Source organism: Bufo bufo, chromosome 2, assembly GCF_905171765.1.
Source record: "Bufo bufo chromosome 2, aBufBuf1.1, whole genome shotgun sequence".
Lineage (NCBI taxonomy): Eukaryota > Metazoa > Chordata > Amphibia > Anura > Bufonidae > Bufo > Bufo bufo.
Genome location: NC_053390.1, coordinates 418,241,180 through 418,261,532, shown reverse-complemented (window position 1 = coordinate 418,261,532; position 20,353 = coordinate 418,241,180). Strand labels below are relative to the sequence as shown.

Sequence of the window (20,353 nt, the reverse complement as noted above, 5' to 3'; positions counted from 1 at the left end):
GTCCACCCGCTGACCCATCTGGCGGAGGTCAGACTTGATGTCGTTGAGCTCCTTCATGACTGGTGAAATAACTTGGAGAATGGTCTGCTTAATAAATGCCCTAGAGACTGGTTCTGAGTCTTCTGTGCCACTTGCAATATTGTGCTCAGCTAAGCTCTCGTCTCCTGAGTCTTCTGTTTGTTCGAAGTCCTGGGTGGGAAGCGGCGCCATCTTGGGTGCTCCGTCTGAGGGAACTGCATGGTGCTTTCGTATAAATTTATCAATGTCTGGTGAGTTTGTGAGCTTTTGGGTGTGCCAGTGGCTTCTCTGTAGCGGTCTCTGCCAACTTTGACCATTATGTCAGCGGACGAAAACTCTAAACGCTTAGACCAGCGAGATATAGGAGAGGAGCATTAAATCATGTTGCCATCTCCCAGCGTGCCAAGCTCCGCCCCCCCGCAAAGGGGCCATTTTTAATGGCTTATTATTTTTTTTTCTTAGAAAGGCACTAATATCAAGCAACTAAAAAAGAATATATGGATCGCACATCCACATGCAATGCATTGATCTATTGCCTCTCAGCACAATTCACATTGCTTCTTAGCATAATTGATTGCATTTGTATACATTTTGATCAAAAAGCATAAGCCCACTCACCACGCTAAGGTTGCCTCCCTCAAGTGGATACCTACTGTAATCTGGTGCAGCACCATGTGGTGACCACCGCTGCTGCAACACAGCGCCCACAGGTTGCACGAACCAGCAGTCCAGCAGCACCCCTGCTGCCAGAGTAAAGGGTGCTTTACACTGTCCAATGGTTGAGCAGATTGGCAGTAATCTGCCTGTGTAAAGGTGCCGCATATTACCCGATGAGCGAGCGAAAGACTCATTCATCAGGTAATAGAAACGTTGGTGCAACACCTAAATAATCATTTGCTGGCAGTAGATCGTGCCGTCTAAACAGTACTCTGCTGCCGACAAACAATGATTCTGTATGGGGACGAGCAATGGCATTAACTATCACTCCTCCCAATACTGTGGACGAGATCACTGCATGTAAATACAGCAGTCTCCTCCACTGACGAGCAGGCAATTGTTGGGAAGGAACGCTTCCTTCTTGACAATTGTGTGCTCAATTGAGTAGTGTACCAAGCCAAAGACACAACACTGCAGAGACAATGCTGAAAAGCAATGTGAATTGTGCTGAGAGCAGTGAGACTATGGAACTCTGCCTGAGGAGGTGGTGATGGTGAGTACAATAAAGGAATTCAAGAGGGGCCTGGATGTATTTCTGGAGTGTAATAATATTACAGGCTATAGCTACTAGAGAGGGGTCGTTGATCCAGGGAGTTATTCTGATTGCCTGATTGGAGTCGGGAAGGAATTTTATTCCCCTAAAAAGAGGAAAATTGGCTTCTACCTCACAGGTTGTTGTTTTTTTGCCTTCCTCTGGATCAACTTGCAGGATAACAGGCCGAACTGCATGGACAGATGTCTTTTTTCGGGCTTACATACTATGTTACTATGTAACTTGAAGCAATAAATCTATGCATAGCTTGTGGATGTACGAGCCATATCCTCTTTTTTGAATCCTCATCAAAAAATTACCTTTTTGCCCTTTTTAGTAGCTGTAGGGTAAATTTAGCCTAACAAGGCTACAACTTCATCCTAATGTTTCTTAATACAATATGTATTACACACAATCACAATCTTCGTGCACTGTTTCTTACTATGACTAGCTAGTTTGCAGAGTTGTGATACAAACCATGGCGCTGTGGGTTTCCTGGCCTGCCCACTGCTTGTTTGTGCTGCTCTCCAGTTCCAGAGTCTGAATTAAAGAGCAGTTCAAAGAAAACGGCAGCATCAGCACAATGTCACAAAGGATGGAAACCGGAGCACATGGAAAGCATCTGTCCTCAAATGCTGACTTGACTTTTCATGCTGCTGATTGTCTGAAAGACCTTGTGAGGGCATGGCACAGAGCTGGGCATACGGCTTTATTTACATTTTACTGACAGTTCTACTATGAGTATTAATCATTGCACTGAACTCATTTAGTGGAAATGGTTTTGTATGAAATCTCTAGGTTTCGTTTTGTAGGGGTTTTATCAGTCATTTGAGATACAGATTACTATAGTTTGAGTGCCACTTGTCTGACATCATGTTCTTTTACACTTGTTTCCAGGGCTGTATTAACACATTGCCGCCCCCCTTCCTCCCCCTCATCCTCAACATGGTTTATTATCTCCCATTATCTACACAATCAATTAAATGATATAAAAACAATTCTATCTGTTTCTGGGAATTGTTTAGACACATTCTTGGGAAAATATTGTCTCAAGTGATGTCTTCACTCATTGGAATTTTTCACTTTACCTTTTCTTTTGTATCAACAACCATGATGTCTTCTCCTGGCCACAATTCATCTCTGCAGAGTTTGCTCTCCAGGCATCTTCGACTCCCAGCACCCACCCTCTACAACTTCTCATCCTATTGCTCCCCTTGATGCTGTGCCTGTAGCTGCCCCAATACTGTACCTGTTGTACTAAGAAATAAATCATAGCGACCACAAAATAATAGTCCTAGGCAGATCATTCCCCCAATCTGGAAACATACTGTCTAGCCTACTGGCTTCCTGTGAAAGTGAGAGTAGGTCTATGTGTGCCTAGTTAAAAAAATAAATGATAATTATTAAGCTTGTTTAAAAAAAAAATCAGCAGCAGGACAACCACTTTAGTGCTCCAGCAGAATCTGGAAAAAAAAGTTTGCTTGTTTGCACACATTACAACTAACCAAGTTTGCAGAAAGATGAGCAGCTATTTGTCCCAAATTTTACAAGTTTCTAGGAATAATGTAAAATTAATAGTTAAGGTATTATTAGCATGGCGGTCTGTGTGTCATCCTTCGTGCTCTGCCCGGTGGCCTTGAACTGCTGTCCCTCCACTTCTTCACCCACAGTGGGCTTGCAGCCTGCACTTTCCTGTCCTGACAGTTCTCCCCGCCCGTAGGACACACGTGCTTCCTGGCTCTTAAAGGGCCAGCGCACATACATCCTAATTCTTTCCCAGCCTATGGCTGGCTGTCTCAGGGTAGATAGGTGAACTTCCTCAGTGGGAGGGTTCTTAGCTTGCTAGTTTACCAGTGAAAGTGTACCATTTTTATTGTCTGTCCATGTACTATAGCTCTACCTGTTAACCAACTCTGATACTCAGCTGCCTACCCTGACCTTAGCCTGTCTACCATACTGACCATTTGCTGCCTGCCTTGAACTCTGATTAGTTTCACAGAATCTCACAAGCTATGACTGCCCTGACCTCGGCCTATTTACTGACTAAAAGGCCTGCCTGATACCTTGGTACTGTGCACCAGTGTTTCTGAACCCTGTGGGTCAGCTGTCAACTACAAGGGGACTATTTCAATAGGCAGCAGCCACATGGCTTCCCTGCAGCGAAGACCAGATCCTTGTATAAGGGTTAAAGGGTGACAACCAAGAGTATGCCAGGATAACACCCTTGGGTCTAGCCCACAGTAAAACCGGTTAGTTGGTACAATAGGTCCACACCAACTGCTCTTTACAGATATATTTAGAAATGTATTTACTATTTTAAAAGACGTCCTTTTTATGTGTTTAGTTATATTTAAGTAGTATAGAATAATTTAGTAATATATATTAGTAAGGCTACATTCACACGACCATGGTGTTTTGCGGATCCACAAATTGCGAATCCACAAAACCGGCCCATGTGCTTTTATCAATTTTCAGACCGGACATGCTGCCACTATCATAGAAAAAGCATGTTCTATTTTTTTTGCGGGGCCGCGGAACAGGATGCAGAACAGATGTAGACTCATGCAGTCGTGCAAATGCAGGCTAATAGTAATATTCCAGACTTTTGGCTTATTTATAGACTGTTCCAGAACTGGCCAAATATGTCAAATTCCAACATTTTGCACATGTTACTTGTCTTTAAATTTTTGGGAGGAGAGTGGAAATCATTGAAATGTACTCAAATATAACTTTTGCAAACAGGCTTGCCATATATATCATGTAGACATATATAGTCCTGATCAAAAGTTTAAGAACACTTGAAAAATGGCAAAACATCATATTTAGCATGGCTGGATCTTAACAAGGTTCCAAGTAGAGCTTCAACATGCAACAAGAAGAAATGGGAGTGAGACAAAACATTTTTTGAGCATTCAATTTAATGAAAACAACGAATAAACTGAAACAGGCTGTTTTTCAGCTGATCAAAAGTTTAGGACCACACCTCCAAAAAAAAAAAAAAAAACAAACCCCATAACAGAAATCCAATTTTCAAAGATGAACTCAGTAATGAGTAGCTCCGCCGTTATTGTTTATCACTTCAAAAATTCGTTTCGGCATGCTTGATACAAGCGTTTCCATGAGGTGAGTGGGAACTGTCCTGAACTGTTGTCTATTTTTGTAAACTTCCCTTGCCATCCATCCCCAAAGGTTCTCAATTGGATTTAGATCAGGGGAACACGCAGGATGGGCCAAAAGAGTGATGTTATTCTCCTGGAAGAAGTCCCTTGTCCTGCGGGCATTGTATACTGTAGCGTTGTCCTGTTGAAAAACTCAGTCGTTACCACACAGACGAGGGCCCTCAGTCATGAGGAATGCTCTCTGCAACATCTGGACATAGCCAGCGGCCGTTTGACGCCCCTGCACTTCCTGAAGCTCCATTTTTCCACTGAAGGAAAAAGCACCCCAGACCATTATGGCGCCCCCTCGACTGTGGCGCGTAGAAAACATCTCAGGTGGGATCTGCTTCTCATGCCAGTAACGTTGGAAACCATCAGGACCATCAAGGTTAAATTTTTTCTCATCAGAGAATAAAACTTTCTTGCACCTTTGAATGTCCCATGTTTGGTGCTCTCTTGCAAAGTCCAAACAAGCAGTTCTGTGGCGTTCAAGGAGACGAGGTCTTTGAAGACGTTTTTTGTTTTTGAAGCCCTTCAGACTCAGATGCTGTCTGATGGTTATGGGCCTGCAGTCAGCACCAGTAAGGGCCTTAATTTGGGTCGAGGATCGTCCAGTGTCTTGACGGACTGCCAATTGGATCCTCCGGCTCAGTGCTGATGAAATTATTTTGGGTCTTCCACTTGACTTTTTTGTTTCATAACCCTCAGGATCATTTAAGAAATTCCAAATGACTGTCTTACTGCGTCCCACCTCAGCAGCGATGGCGCGCTGTGAGAGACCCTTCTTATGCAGTTCAACAACCCAACCACGTTCAAAAAGGGAGAGTTTTTTTTGCCCTTGCCATCACAACGTGTGACTACCTGACAGAAAATGACAATGAATCCACATCTTTGCACAGATTTGGCCTTTTAAAGGCATGTGGTCCTAAAATTTGGATCAGCTGGAAAACAGCCTGTTTCAGTTTAATCGTTATTTTCAATTAATTGAATGCTCAAAAAATGTTTTGTCTCACTCTCATTTCTTCTTGTTGCATGTTGAAGCTCTACTTGGAACCTTGTTAAGATCCAACAATGTAAAATATGATTTTTTGCCATTTTTCAAGTGGTCTTAAACTTTTGATCAGGACTGTATCATTGTAAACTTGGGGCTGCCACTGTCTTGCTCACCAGGTCAGGTGGTGCAAATCCACCTCCTGGTCTCTTTACTCTCTCAGCTGCCACATTAGCTTTGTCCCTCCACACAGGCTAGGGCTTGCTTGCCAGCCTAGTCTCACTCTGCCCCTAGGGCGCTTGCTTGTGCTCGCTCTGGCTCTTAAAGGGCTTAAAGGATAACTGTCATATTTTTATTTTATTTGCTAGTTTATTAGAGCTAGGCATGTATACCTGAGTAAGGCTACTTATGAGATCCGTTTCAGGGCTCTCACAAGCGGCCCAAAACGGATCAGTTCAGCCCCAATGCATTCTGAATGGATAAGGATCCGTTCAGAATGCATCAGTTTGGCTGCGTTTGGTCTCCGTTGCATTTTTTAGACGGTCACTAAAACGCAGCTTGCAGCGTTTTGGTGACCGTCTGACGATGCGGAGCCCAACGGATCCATCCTGACTTACAGTGTAAGTCAATGGGGACGGATCCGTTTTTCACTGACAAAATATGGTGCAATTGAAAATGGATCTGTCCCCCATTGACTTTTAATGTAAGTCAAGACGGATCCGTTTTGACTTAGACTTTTTTTTTATGAATAATGCAAACGGATCGGTTATGAACGGATACAAGCGTTTGCATTATCGGTGCGGATACGTCTGTGCAGATACAAGATTACAAGATGGATTCGCACCAAACGCGAATGTGAAAGTAGCCTTAGTCTGTCAATGATTACCAAAAGATCTGTAATTACCTTATTTTTATTGAACTTGAGAAGGTCAAAGTATAATAAGACAATTAAACACTTTTTAATTAAGTGTTCAGAGCAAGTGTAAAAAGACTGCTATATCAGTGATAATTAAGGTATATTATACCAAATTAAATAGCATAAAATAACATGCTTTATCAAATCTCGATGTAACCCAGTAAACTAATTTGCCTTCAAACCATTAATATGGAAACGAAGAAGAAAGGGACAAGGTAGAGAGTGGAAAGAAATAGAAAGAAAGAAAGAAAGAAAGAAAGGGAAGATAAAGGGGAAAGCGGAGCAAGGGAGGGATGAGGGAGAGGGGGGGGGAGTAAGTCTCAATTGAGTATTGTATAATATATTTTGATATCTCAGCTCAACTGAGAGCAGATTAGACAGCCAATAAAGAAAGGAAGTCCGGAGATTCCTGTGCATCTATCCAACATGCCCAAGTCTTGCAGTATTTGAAAGACAAGTCTGAGGCTTCAGCCGCAATTTCCTCCATCCTAGCTATCTGCTGCATTTCCTGGAACCACTCTCTCATGGTGGGCACATGTGCCGAACGCCAATGCCTAGGAATCACTGTTCTAGCAGCCGTAATAAAGAATCTCAGCAGGTTCCCTTTTTGGGATGAAATAGAGCCAGGAAGGATGGAGAGAAGCGCTATTTGAGCGGAATTATCAACTGTTTTTCCTGAGATTTTGTTAAAAGCTTTAAATATAGAGTCCCAAAAGGGTTTAATTAAGTCGCACCCCCACCAAACGTCCAATACACCCGGCACTCCAATACACCTATCATTACACATAAAGGAGGGCATCATACACACCCTTGAAAAATTATGATTGATGGCCTGATGGTGACCCTCAAAAACATTAGGAGCAAGGGCCTGCTGGTGACCCTCTAAAACATTAGGGGCGAGGGCCTGCTGCTGATCTGACCGTCTAAAACATTAGGGGTGAGGGTTTGCTGCTAAGCTGGCCCTCTAAAACATTAGGGGCGAGGCCTGCTGCTGATCTGACCATCTAAAAAATTAGAGGTGAGGGTCTGCTACTGAGCTGACCCTCTAAAACATTAGGGGCGAGGGCCTGCTGCTGATCTGACCATCTAAAACAATAAGGGTGGGGTCTGCTGCTGAGCTGACCCTCTAAAACATTAGGGGCGAGTGCCTGCTGCTGATCTGACTATCTAAAACGTTATGGGCGAGGGCCTGCTGGTGACCCTCTAAAACATTAGGGGTGAGGGTCTGCTGCTGAGCTGACCCTCTAAAACATTAGGGGCGAGGACCTGCGGTTGATCTGACCATCTAAAACATTATGGGCGAGGGCCTGCTGGTGACCCTCTAAAACATTAGGGGTGAGGGTCTGCTGCTGAGCTGACCCTCTAAAACATAAGGAGCGAGGGCAGCCTAATAAGCATGTTGATATGATGGAGGAGGAGGATGAGAAAAGGAAGATTGAACCATATACCCTTTTTTGTGGTGGAAGGGGTGCATGGGAATACAGTGTATTTAATACACAATAAAAGGCACATTTAAAGTGTCTTTATGTTCAGCCGCTTTCCTCTGGTGGAGTAAAGAAGTCAGGGGCAATCCAGGCCTTGTTCATTTTGATTTCAGTTGACAGGCGGATGCGCTTATCAGTTATTATGCCCCCAGCAACACTAAATACCCGCTCTGACAAAACGCTGGCGGCAGGGCAGGCCAGCACCTCCAAGGCATAGAGCGCCAGTTAGTGCCACGTGTCCAGCTTGGACACCCAATAGTTGTAAGGCACAGAGGAATCATTGAGGACGCTGACACGGTCTGCTACGTACTCCTTCACCATCTTCCAAAACTTTTCCCTCCTTTTGACACTAGGCCGCACATCAGGGTGAGGGTGCTAGCGGGGTGTCATGAAACTGTCCCAGGCCTTGGAGAGTGTTTCCCTGCCTCTGTTGGAACTGCTGTGTGTTCCCCTCCCCTCCTCGGTTACCCAAGGAACTACGTACTCTGCTACCAGCGTAGTCAGCTGGAAATTTTTGGAGCAATTTTTCCACAAGGACCTTCTGGTATTGCACCATTTTGCTAGTCCTCTCCACCACAGGAATAAGAGATGAGAAGTCGTCTTTGTAGGGGTGGTCGAGAAGGGTGAAAAACTATCCTCTTCCTCCTCTTCGGCCAATCCACGCTGAACAGATGGAATAAACCTGCTATAGGTACTACCTCTGTAGCGGAGGCAACCATCTCCTGCTCCTCATCATCATCCAATTTGCGCTGAGAAGACGAACTGAGGGTGGTTTGGCTATCACCCTGTGTACTGTCTTCCCCCATTTCCACCTCTTACACATGCAAAGCGCCCGCCTTCATTGTGAGCAGCGAGCGTTTCAGTAGACACAGAAGTGGGATGGTTACGCTTATAATAGCAACATCGCCACTCACCATCTGTGTTGATTCCTTAAAGTTGCGTAAAAAACTCACAGAGGTCAGATATCCATGCCCACTTGTCGCTTGTGAAGAGCGGAAGCTGACTGGAAAGGCGACGACCATGTTGCAGCTGGTATTCCACTACTGCCCTCTGCTGCTCACAAAGCCTGGCCAACATGTGGAACGTGGAGTTCCAGCGTGTCCTCACGTTGCACAACAGTCGGTGAGCTGGCATTTGCAAGCGCTGCGTTGGCAGACCGTCGGCAGCTGTAGATGACTTTTGAAAATGGGCACACACACGGCGCACCTTCACCAGTAGCTCAGGCAAATTGGGGTAGGTTTTGAGAAACCGCTGATCCACTAAGTTGAACACGTGGGCTAGGCATGGTATGTACACTGCTCAAAAAAATAAAGGGAACACTTAAACAACACAATGTAACTCCAAGTCAATCACACTTCTGTGAAATCAAACTGTCCACTTAGGAAGCAACACTGAGTGACAATCAATTTCACATGCTGTTGTCCTAATGGGATAGACAACAGGTGGAAATTATAGGCAATTAGCAAGACACCCCCAATAAAGGAGTGGTTCTTGTGGTGACCACAGACCACTTCTCAGTTCCTATGCTTCCTGGCGGATGTTTTGGTCACTTTTGAATGCTGGCGGTGCTTTCACTCTAGTGGTAGCATGAGACTGAGTCTACAACCCACACAAGTGGCTCAGGTAGTGCAGCTTATCCAGGATGGCACATCAATGCGAGCTGTGGCAAGAAGGTTTGCTGTGTCTGTCAGCGTAGTGTTTAGAGCATGGAGGCGCTACCAGGAGACAGGCCAGTACATCAGGATACATGGAGGAGGCTGTAGGAGGGCAACAACCCAGCAGCAGGACCGCTACCTCCGCCTTTGTGCAAGGAGGAACAGGAGGAGCACTGCCAGAGCCCTGCAAAATGACCTCCAGCAGGCCACAAATGTGCATGTGTCTGCTCAAACGGTCAGAAACAGACTCCATGAGGGTGATATGAGGGCCCGACGTCCACAGGTGGGGGTTGTGCTTACAGCCCAACACCTTGCAGGACGTTTGGCATTTGCCTGAGAACACCAAGGTTGGCAAATTCGCCACTGGCGCCCTGTGCTCTTCACAGATGAAAGCAGGTTCACACTGAGCACATGTGACAGACATGACAGAGTCTGGAGACGCCGTGGAGAACGTTCTGCTGCCTGCAACATCCTCCAGCATGACCGGTTTGGCATTGGGTCAGTAATGGTGTGGGGTGGCATTTCTTTGGAGGGCCGCACAGCCCTCCATGTGCTCGCCAGAGGTAGCCTGACTGCCATTAGGTACCGAGATGAGATCCTCAGACCCCTTGTGAGACCATATGCTAGTGTGGTTGGCCCTGGGTTCCTCCTAATGCAAGACAATGCTAGACAACATGTGGCTGGAGTGTGTCAGCAGTTCCTGCAAGACGAAGGCATTGATGCTATGGACTGGCCCGCCCGTTCCCCAGACCTGAATCCAATTGAGCACATCTGAGACATCATGTCTCGCTCTATCCACCAACGTCACGTTGCACCACAGACTGTCCAGGAGTTGGCAGATGCTTTAGTCCAGGTCTGGGAGGAGATCCCTCAGGAGACCGTCCGCCACCTCATCAGGAGCATGCACAGGCGTTGTAGGGAGGTCATACAGGCACGTGGAGGCCACACACACTACTGAGCCTCATTTTGACTTGTTTTAAGGACATTACATTAAAGTTGGATCAGCCTGTAGTGTGTTTTTCCACGTTAATTTTGAGTGTGACTCCAAATCCAGACCTCCATGGGTTGAAAAATTTGATTTCCATTTTTTAATTTTTGTGTGATTTTGTTGTCAGCACATTCAACTATGTAAAGAACAAAGTATTTCAGAAGAATATTTAATTAACTCAGATCTAGGATGTGTTATTTTTGTGTTCCCTTTATTTTTTTGAGCAGTGTATGTGAGCTTGCCGAGCTCCAAAGCCGCCACCAAGTTACGGCCATTATCAGACACAACCATGCCTGGTTGTAGGTTGAGTGGTGAGAGCCACAGCTCAGTCTGGTCCCTTATACCCTGCCACAGCTCTGCGGCGGTGTGCTGTTTGTCACCTAAGCAAATTAGTTTCAGCACAGCCTGTTGCTGCTTTCCCACTGCAGTGCTACACTGCTTCCAGCTACTGACCGATGGCTGACTGGTGCTGCAAGATGATAATTCAGAGGTGGAAGTGGAGGATGAGGTGGAGGAGGAGAAGGGGGGGTTGCAGCCACTAATGTAGGTGGTGGCGGAAATCCTGATGGAAGTAGGTCCCACAATCCTTTGCGTCGGTAGCACCTGTGCCATCCCAGGGTACGACTCGCTCCCATCCTCCACAACGTTCACCCAGTGTGCTGTCAGGGAAATGTAGTGTTCCTGGCCAAAAGCACTTGTCCATGTGTCAGTCGTTAAGTGGACCTTCCCAATAACTGTGTTGGTCAGGGCATGGGTGATGTTACGGGACACATGCTGGTGTAAGGCGGGGACGGCACACCGGGAAAAATAGTGGCGGCTGGGGACTGAGTAACCAGAGACGGCCGCCGCCATCAGGCTGCGGAAAGCCTCAGTGTCCACAAGCCTAAATGGCAACATTTCCAGGGCCAGCAATTTGGAAAGGTGCGTATTTAGTGCTATGGCCTGTGGGTGGGTGGCTGGGTATTTGCGATTTCATTCAAAGGCCTGGGGTATGGACATCTGTACGCTGCACTGGGACACAGAAGTGGATGTGCTAGCTGATGGTTCTTGCGAAGGTCCAGGTGCAGGGTCGGAGGCATCCGGGCCTGCGTCTTGGACAGGGGATTGGCTAGCACATAACACAGGGGAAGAGGAGGCAGTGGTGGGTCCCGCAGACACTAATTGTGGACCCAGGCGTTTGGCCCATCTGTTAGGGTGCTTTGATGCCATGTGGCGGATTATGCTGGTGATGGTGAGGTTGCTAGTGTTCACGCCCCTACTCATTTTGGTATGGCACAGGTTGCAAAGGACAATTCTTTTATCGGCCGCACTTTCCTCAAAAAAGCGCCAGACTGCGAAACACCTACCCCATGGCAAGGGAGATTTCCGCAAGGGGGTGCTCCGGGGAACATTTGCGGGCCTGTTTGGTGTGGCCTGCCTTCTACCTTTTGCCACCCCACTGCCTCTTCCAGCATGTTGCGGTGCTGCGGATCCCTCCCCCTCTGTACTGCTGTCCTCGCTCGGCTTGCCACCTTCCCAGGTTGGGTCAGTGATTTCATCGTCCTCCACATCATCTTCCACTTCCTCACTCTGGTCATCCTCCTGACTTGTTGACCTAACAAGAACCTTACTTATTGACAACTGTGTCTCATCTTCATCATCAACCTCTTGAGACACTAATTACCGTTGACTTATTGGCAACTGTGTTCATCATCCACCTTGTGAAACACTAATTGCCGTTGCCCACCGTCATCTTCTTCTGACTGTTGATGCTCAAGAGTTTGGGAATCAGTGTACTTGATCTCCTCATGTCCCTCTTCAAGCGGGCTTGGCGAGAGGCCCAAATCAAGGAATGGCGATGAAATGAGATCCTCGGAATATCCGAGTGTGGGATCACTTGTTTGCCAAGACTCTCCATGGTGGGAGGAAGGAGGATCAGGGTGACGATTCTGTTGACTAGACTCTTGGCTACTGAGACTGGACTTTCTGGAAGACATGGTGGCGCTTAACCATCTGGAAGCATTATCTGCTGCAATCCAACCGACCACCTGGTCACACTGGTGTGACTTTGAGAGTGGTGTCCTGCGCCACCCTGCAAACTGGGACCTGAAGCTAGGTATCGTGGATGAGTGTGTTTCTTGTGCTCTGGCAGGAGGCTCAGTTTCACCACGCCCAGGGCCACGGCCTCTGCGTGCACCATCAGCAGCATGGCCACTTCCCCGTCCCTTACTGCTTGACTTGAGCATATTAAATGGTATATCTGCTTGCAAGTATGTCACACGTACAGTAGCGCAGGTTTTGTAAGTGTATGCGCAAATAAATTACACTGAATGTCACAGATATTTAGGATGCGCAAATGTTATACAGGAGATGTAGCGTAGGTAATGTCACTGTCACCAGCGACTAAGAAAAAATTACACTGAATGTCACAGATATTTAGGATGCGCAAACGTTATACAGGATATGTAGCGCAGGTAATGTCGCTGTCACCAGCGGCGAAAAAATTACACTGAATGTCACAGATATTTAGGATGCGCAAACGTTATACAGGATATGTAGCGCAGGTAATGTCGCTGTCACCAGCGGCGAAAAAATTACACTGAATGTCAGATATTTAGGATGTGCAAACGTTATACAGGAGATGTAGCGCAGGTAATGTCGTTGTCACCAGCGTCTAAGAAAAAATTACTGAATGCACAGATATTTAGGATGTGCAAACGTTATACAGGAGATGTAGCACAGGTAATGTTGCTTTCACCAGCGGCTAAGAAAGAATTACACTGAATGTCACAGATATTTATGATGCGCAAACGTTATACAGGAGATGTAGCGCAGGTAATGTTGCTGTCAGCAGCGGCCAAACAATTGCGCTGAATGCCACAGATATTTAGGATGCGCAAATGTAGCACAACAGATGTAGCAGAGGTGGTGTCACTGTCAGCAGCGGCCAAACAATTGCATGCAATTTAGCGCAGGTTGCACTAATAATATATATTGCAGCCAGATAAAACAATAGTCCTTAAAAGGACTTTTGGGTCTCTAACACCTTTCGACACTAAACCCTGTCTAAAAAATAAAACAATTCCTGTCCCTACACTATCTGTCCCTTCTGCAGCGGCTCACCCTGTCTAAGAATGAGCCGAACCACGTGTCATCGGTTGCTATATAGCGTTCTGGCCAGCCAATCACTGTAATGCCAGTAACCAACATGGCTACGGCATTACAGTGAGTGCCAGTACTTCCCCGCACATTTATTGGCTGTGTAGCAGCCAACAAATGTGCAGGGAGGAGACTCGAGCATCGCGCTGGAGCACACACCGCGATGTGCAGAGCATCGCGATGCTCGAGTCAAAATGGTGTTCGGCCGAGCATGCTCGCCCAACAGTAGTAAGTATGTGAATTTCCATTATATTAGGTAATTATTGATGATGAATTAGTCTTAAACATAAGTTATATTTATGGCAACCGGAATACCCCTTTAATCCCATATGGTGAATAGCGTAACAGAAAAAAAAAAAAAAAAAATATCGCAATTTTTTGTCACTTCAACTCCCCAAAATCTTTTTTTATAAAAAGTGATCCAAAAGTCCCACACCCTTCAAAATGGTATCTCTAAAAAGTAAAGATCATCCCACAAAAAATGAGCCCTCACACAGCTCCATACGCATACCGTATTTTTCGCTTTATAAGACGCACACGGATGATAAGACTTTTTTTAGAAGGAAATTAAGAAAATATAATATTTTTAACTAAATGGTGTGCTTTTGTTGGGTTTTGAACTAATGGGGGGTCTGTGGATGGCACACTGTTATAAAGGATCTGTGGATGACACTGTTATGGGGATCTGTGGATGACACTGTTATGGGGATCTGTGGATGACACTGTTATGGGGATCTGTGGATGACACTGTTATGGGGATCTGTGGAGGAAACTTATGGGGATCTGTAGAGGACAGTCTTATGGGGATCTGTGGAGGACACTTATAGGGGGATCTGTGGAGGACACTTATAGGGGGATCTGTGGAGGACACCTATTGGGGATCTGTGGATGACTCTGTTATGGGGGGATCTGACCCCATAACATTGGGCTCTAGTCATAGCAGCCATCACTTATAAAGTGTATGCAGAAGCCCCTAGCAGTGCTGCTTTGCTAAACTTTCAGTAATCACTTATCTGTAAGCAGTACTCGCCTCACTCAGTCATGCCCATACCCCGCCCACTTCATTAATGAAGTGGGCGGGGCCGGAGTGTGACTGAGCGAGCGACATGCGCTGCCGGCCTGCCCTCTCTGTGCATGGCGAGTACTGCTTACAGATAAGTGATTACTGCAAGTTTAACAAAGCAGCACTGCTAGGGGCTGCTGCATACACTTTATATATGATGGCTGCTCTTACCGGGGCCCAGCTTAATGAAGTTCAGTGACTGCGCCGGTCCCCGCAACTACCCTGATAGCGTCCCTGTTTACATGTCACTGGTACATCGCAGGCTGCTACGCTATTTTGGAGGGAAAAAAGTCTTATAAAGCGGAAAATACGGGGTAACTACAAAAAAGTTATAGGGGTCAGGGTTTTTTGGTATTTAGACAAGAAAAACAATACAAGTGGTATCATTGTAATCATACTGACCTTGAGAATGAAGGTAACAGGTCAATTTTACCGCCTAGTGAACACCATAAAAAAAAAAATGTGGCAGAATTGTGTTTTTTTTTTTCTAATTCCACCCCATTTGGAATATTTTTCCTGCCTCCCTATACACTGTATGCAATCGTAAAGGGAGGCGTTATAAAATAAGCCCTTATAAAGCTATGTGAACGTAAAAATAAAAAAGTTAGGACTCAGGGAAGGTGGGGAGTGAAAAAGAAAAGTGAAAAATTTTAAATCGCCCTGTCCTCTGAGGCGTTAACTGGCAGCTGCTAGGTGTGCGCTAGCTCCACCTAGTGGGGAAGCAGTAGAGTGTTGTGCAGGCTGTGATTGACTGAACACCAGGAGCCCTGTGAGCAGCCAGCAAAGCAATGGCATATGTACCTGCCCCTGAGGGAAGGAACTGATGGAAATAACAGAAAGTTTAGCATCCATACAAGGAGAGTGCTGAGTATCTGTCAGATCAGGTATACTATACTATAGACTTCCCTGCTATATTAAAGAGACAGACTGGACGTCTGTTAGGAGGACTGCACCCCACTGAAGGTACTGTGGAAATACAGAGAAAGAGGGTGAGAAACAGAAAGACATTGGGAAGATTGTACAAATTAGCCTGGGTTCACAACATATTTTTTGTCTTATATTTAACATTGGGAAAAAAGGATGTAGAGTGTATTGCACTATGCTTATCAATCCTGCAGATTCCAGAAAAAAAAACGTGTTTGTTAAAGTATACTTTTTTTTTTTTTACAGTTTACAGCAGAACTCTAGGGTGATGGATGCCACTGTATGGCATCAGTCTGAGACATATTTCTAATGTATACATTAGGGTACTTTCACACTAGCGTTAGTGTGATCCGGAAGGCAGTTCCATCGTCGGAGCTGCCTGCCGGATCCGCCGATCAGTGTGACAACTGACAGCATTTGTAGACGGATTCAGGTGCGGATCCGTCTACAAATGCATTGCAAGAACGGATCCGTCTCTCCGCTTGTCATGCGGATGGACGGATCCGTCTTGCAGTCTTTTTCACCGATTTCCCGGTCTGCGCATGCGCAGACTGGAAGGACGGATCCGTCCTTCAGTTGTTTTGCAATGCCGGATCCGGCACTAATGCAAGTCATGGGGAATTAATACCAGATCCGGCATTCCGGCGACTGATCAGGCATTTTGGACGGACATAATACCGCAGCATGCTGCGGTATTATGTCCGGCCAAAACGCCTGACAGTGACTGAATGGAAGGCATACTGATGCAAACTGAACGGATTTCTGCCCATTCAGAATGCATTGGGCTATGCCTGATCAGTTCTTTTCCGGCATAGAGCCCTTTTGACGGAACTCTATGCCGGAAAAGATTAACGCAAGTGTGAAAGTACACTTATTTGTACGACAAAAATGTGATGTGAACCCAGCCTTATCTGTAAAGTAACTGAGAGGCAACTTCATGCTGTTTGAACCCCTCATACACAGCCTTGGGGAGAGCTGCCTGTACGTTGTGTGTGTGATAAGATCTGCGTGTACCTCTGTCAGCCCTCATATTTGTGCACTGCTAAAGTTGCTAGCAAACCGGTTGATCTGTAACCTCAAACAAGCCTTGGTATCTCATGAACCAACACCTGCATTGCCACCTCTACTGGAACCCTGCCTTGCACCCTTAAAATCCATTGACATCAAGGCACCTCGAATTACCAGCAGGCAGGAGACTCCCCAACCCAGGGTGTGCCGTGAGGGCAGGAAAGGGTGCGCCTCTCCAATTACTGCATGGCCCAGGGAGCATCAGAGTGAGGGTTACCACCGTACTACTAATCCTATCATTTCCACCAGTGCCACTCTCATCTTGCACTCTCACCGATCGAGCTCACTGCATACTGGCTTTCCCAAATTGAAGATTGAGAGCCAGATTCTGATTGGTGGCTTTGGGTAACTCCTCTATTCATCTCTTGTTGGCATTGCACCATCATATTATCATATAATTTAATCATTCACATCAGTCCCTGTTGCTAATTGTGCTCACAGTTTAAGGCCTCATGCACACGACAGTATTTTTTCGCGGTCCGCAAAACGGGGTTCCGTGATCCGTTTCCGTTTTTTTTTCCGTGTGTCTTCCTTGATTTTTGGAGGATCACCAGACATGAAAAGTGAAAAAAAATATCTAAGTCAAGTTTGCCTTGCAAATGATAGGAAAAAAACGGACGCGCATGACAATCTTGTGTGCCTCCGTGTTTTTTCACGGACCCATTGACTTGAATGGGTCTGCGAACCGTTGTCAGTGAAAAAGATAGGACAGGTCATATTTTTTTGACGGACTGGAAACACGGATCACGGACGCGGATGACAAACGGTGCATTATCCGAGTTTTCAACGGACCCATTGAAAGTCAATGGGTCCGCAGAAAATAACGGAAAACGAAACAACGGACACGGAACACAACAACGGTCGTGTGCATGAGGCCTAATTTCTCAGATACACATTCACACCCAAGTACCTGGAGGTATTCCACAGAAACACGTGGAGAACATACACAGTCTATGCACATGTTGTCAGATTCAAACCCAGGAACTTAGTGCTTCAATAGAACAATGCTAACCACTGACCCTTCATTTCTATGGGGCTGTTCACATGAGCGGTGATTTTCACGCATCACTTGTGCGTTGCGTGAAAATCGCAGCATGCTCTATATTCAGCGTTTTTCACGCAACGCAGGCCCCATAGAAGTGAATGGGGTTGCGTGAAAATCGCAAGCATCCGCAAGCAAGTGCGGATGCAGTGCGATTTTCACGCACGGTTGCTAGGAGACGATCGGGATGGAGACCCGATCATTATTATTTTCCCTTATAACATGGTTATAAGGGAAAATAATAGCATTCTGAATACAGAATGCATAGTACAATAGGGCTGGAGGGGTTAAAAAAAAATATAATAATAATTTAACTCACCTTAGTCCACTTGATCACGCTGCTGGCTTCTCGTCTGTCTCCTTCTTTGCTGAACAAGACCTGTGGTGAGCATTCATTGCAGGAACAGGACCTGTGGGGACGTCACTCCGGTCATCACATGGTCCATCACATGATCTTTTACCATGGTGATGGATCATGTGATGACCGGAGTGATGTCACCACAGGTCCTGTTCCTGCAATGAATGCTCACCACAGGTCCTGTTCAGCAAAGAAGGAGACAGACAGCCGGCAGCGCGATCAAGTGGACTAAGGTGAGTTAAATTTTTTTAATTTTTTTTTTAACCCCTCCAGCGCTATTTTACTATGCATTCTGTATTCAGAATGCTATTATTTTCCCTTATAACCATGTTATAAGGGAAAATAATACAATCTACACAACCCTGATCCCAAGCCCGAACTTCTGTGAAGAAGTTCGGGTTTGGGTACCAAACATGCGCGATTTTTCTCATGCGAGTGCAAAACGCATTACAATGTTTTGCACTCGCGCAGAAAAATCGTGCGTGTTCCCGCAACGCACCCGCACATTTTCCCGCAACGCCCGTGTGAAAGGGGCCTTAATCTCCCCATCAGGTTTAGGTAGCTCCTTATTCATAACTTTTTGAAGTGATCTGAAGTGATCATTAGCGATGAGCGGCAGGGGCAATATTCGAATTCGCAATATTTTGTAGAATATTCGTCGAATATTCACGAATTCGATTATTCGTTATATTCTACATTCTTTTTTTTTTTTACTCGAAAATCGGCAACGTAATGATCGCGTAATATGCGAATATTACGTGATCAATACAGGCGTGGGTCAAAAACTAATATATAGCACTATAGAATATAGTGCTATATATTCGTTTTTAGAATATTCGTAATTTTTTCGATCTGAACACATGATTGGCCCAAAAGCAATTTAAGCAGGGAGGAATCATGACTTCAGATGGAAAAAAATGACGAATATTCTAAAAAATGAATATTTATCATCACTATATTCAAAATATTCGTGAATTCTCGAAGTTGCTATATTTGAGATAAAAATTCACTTTTCGAATATTCGCGCTCAACACTAGTGATCATTTGTAGACTACACAACACTGGCCCCAAAAGGTTGTGGGCTCCTATAAACCATATATTCTTTCTGTCAACATACGTTCAGAAACTTGACAACATGAAGTATATATTGAGGGATTGTCCAGGCTACAGATATTGGAGACCTATCCACAGGACCCAGCACCCTTGCCATTCCGCCGTGCTTATACTAGTGCTGCATCCTCTTCCATGTTTACCTGCATACCCTCTCCCTTGTAGTAGAGGTGCAGTGTGATTACAGTTTCCTCTCTCATTCACTTGAATGGGACTAACAACTGTAATTACACTGCACCGCTGCTACAAGGGCCTCTTCAACCAGCTGATGGGCGGGGGTGCTGGAATTTGGACTGATTTGATATTGATGAATTGTCCTGGGGATAGGTCATCAAGGACAACCCGTTTAACATTTGTCATAGCTTTTTTTTGTGTAATTCTGTATTTGATAGTTTCCTTTATATTTTATTATTCCTGTAGAAATAAAGAAGAAAGACCTGGAAGAATTTGAAGAAAAAGAAGAGGGCAGCTTGCAAATGACTGTAAGTCAAATTTAAAATATTTACCTTCACTAGTAATGGACGAACATCGGCCGGGACGATTCGCGAACGCGCGTTCACGATCAAATGTTCGCGAACCACGCTTTCGCGGCGGGCTCCGTTCACTTTAATGGCAGGCAAACCTGAAAAACCTTCAGGTCATATTTGCAGCCAGCAAACACTTAGGGCTGTTTCACACGAGCGAGTCCATTGCGGGAATCACGCTCCGTGTGTGAGTGTGATCCTCCGCTCTGGACTTGCAGGAGCACACGGCATTATCATGATTTATAATGTCTCTGCATGGCCTTTTTTCCACAGAATCATACTGACATAAAGCTGTCAGTATGATTCTGTAGAAATAAGGTCAAGCGAGACACATAGCATTATAAATCATGATAATGCCGTGCGCGCCTGCAAGTCCAGAGCAGAGGATCACACTCACACACGGAGCGTGATTCCCGCAATGGACTCGCTTGTGTGAAACAGCCTTTAGGCTCAGTTCACACCTGAGCGTTCTGAAAGGAGCGCTCTGTATGCGCGATTGTACGGGCGTTTACAAGCGCGCATACAGAGACAAGTGAGCACACATTGTCGCGCGTTCCCGAAAGTCTATGTACGGGAACGCGCGACAAACGCCCAAAAAAACGCTCCCGAACTTGTGTATGCGTCTGGCGTTTTACAGCGCGTTCGAACGCGCTGTAAAACGCTCAGG

General features: G+C 45.6%; 1 protein-coding gene across 5 annotated transcripts in view; it reads left to right on the top strand.

Moving 5' to 3' along the window:
• The window catches only part of PALM2AKAP2 (PALM2 and AKAP2 fusion), a 371,929-nt gene that overhangs the window by 186,995 nt on the left and 164,581 nt on the right, over nucleotides 1–20,353 (top strand). For all 5 annotated transcript variants that reach the window (XM_040417327.1, XM_040417326.1, XM_040417325.1 and 2 more), the window contains one exon: nucleotides 19,583–19,644. In XM_040417327.1, coding sequence (XP_040273261.1) covers nucleotides 19,583–19,644 — 62 coding nt within the window. The remainder of the gene's footprint in view (nucleotides 1–19,582; nucleotides 19,645–20,353) is intronic.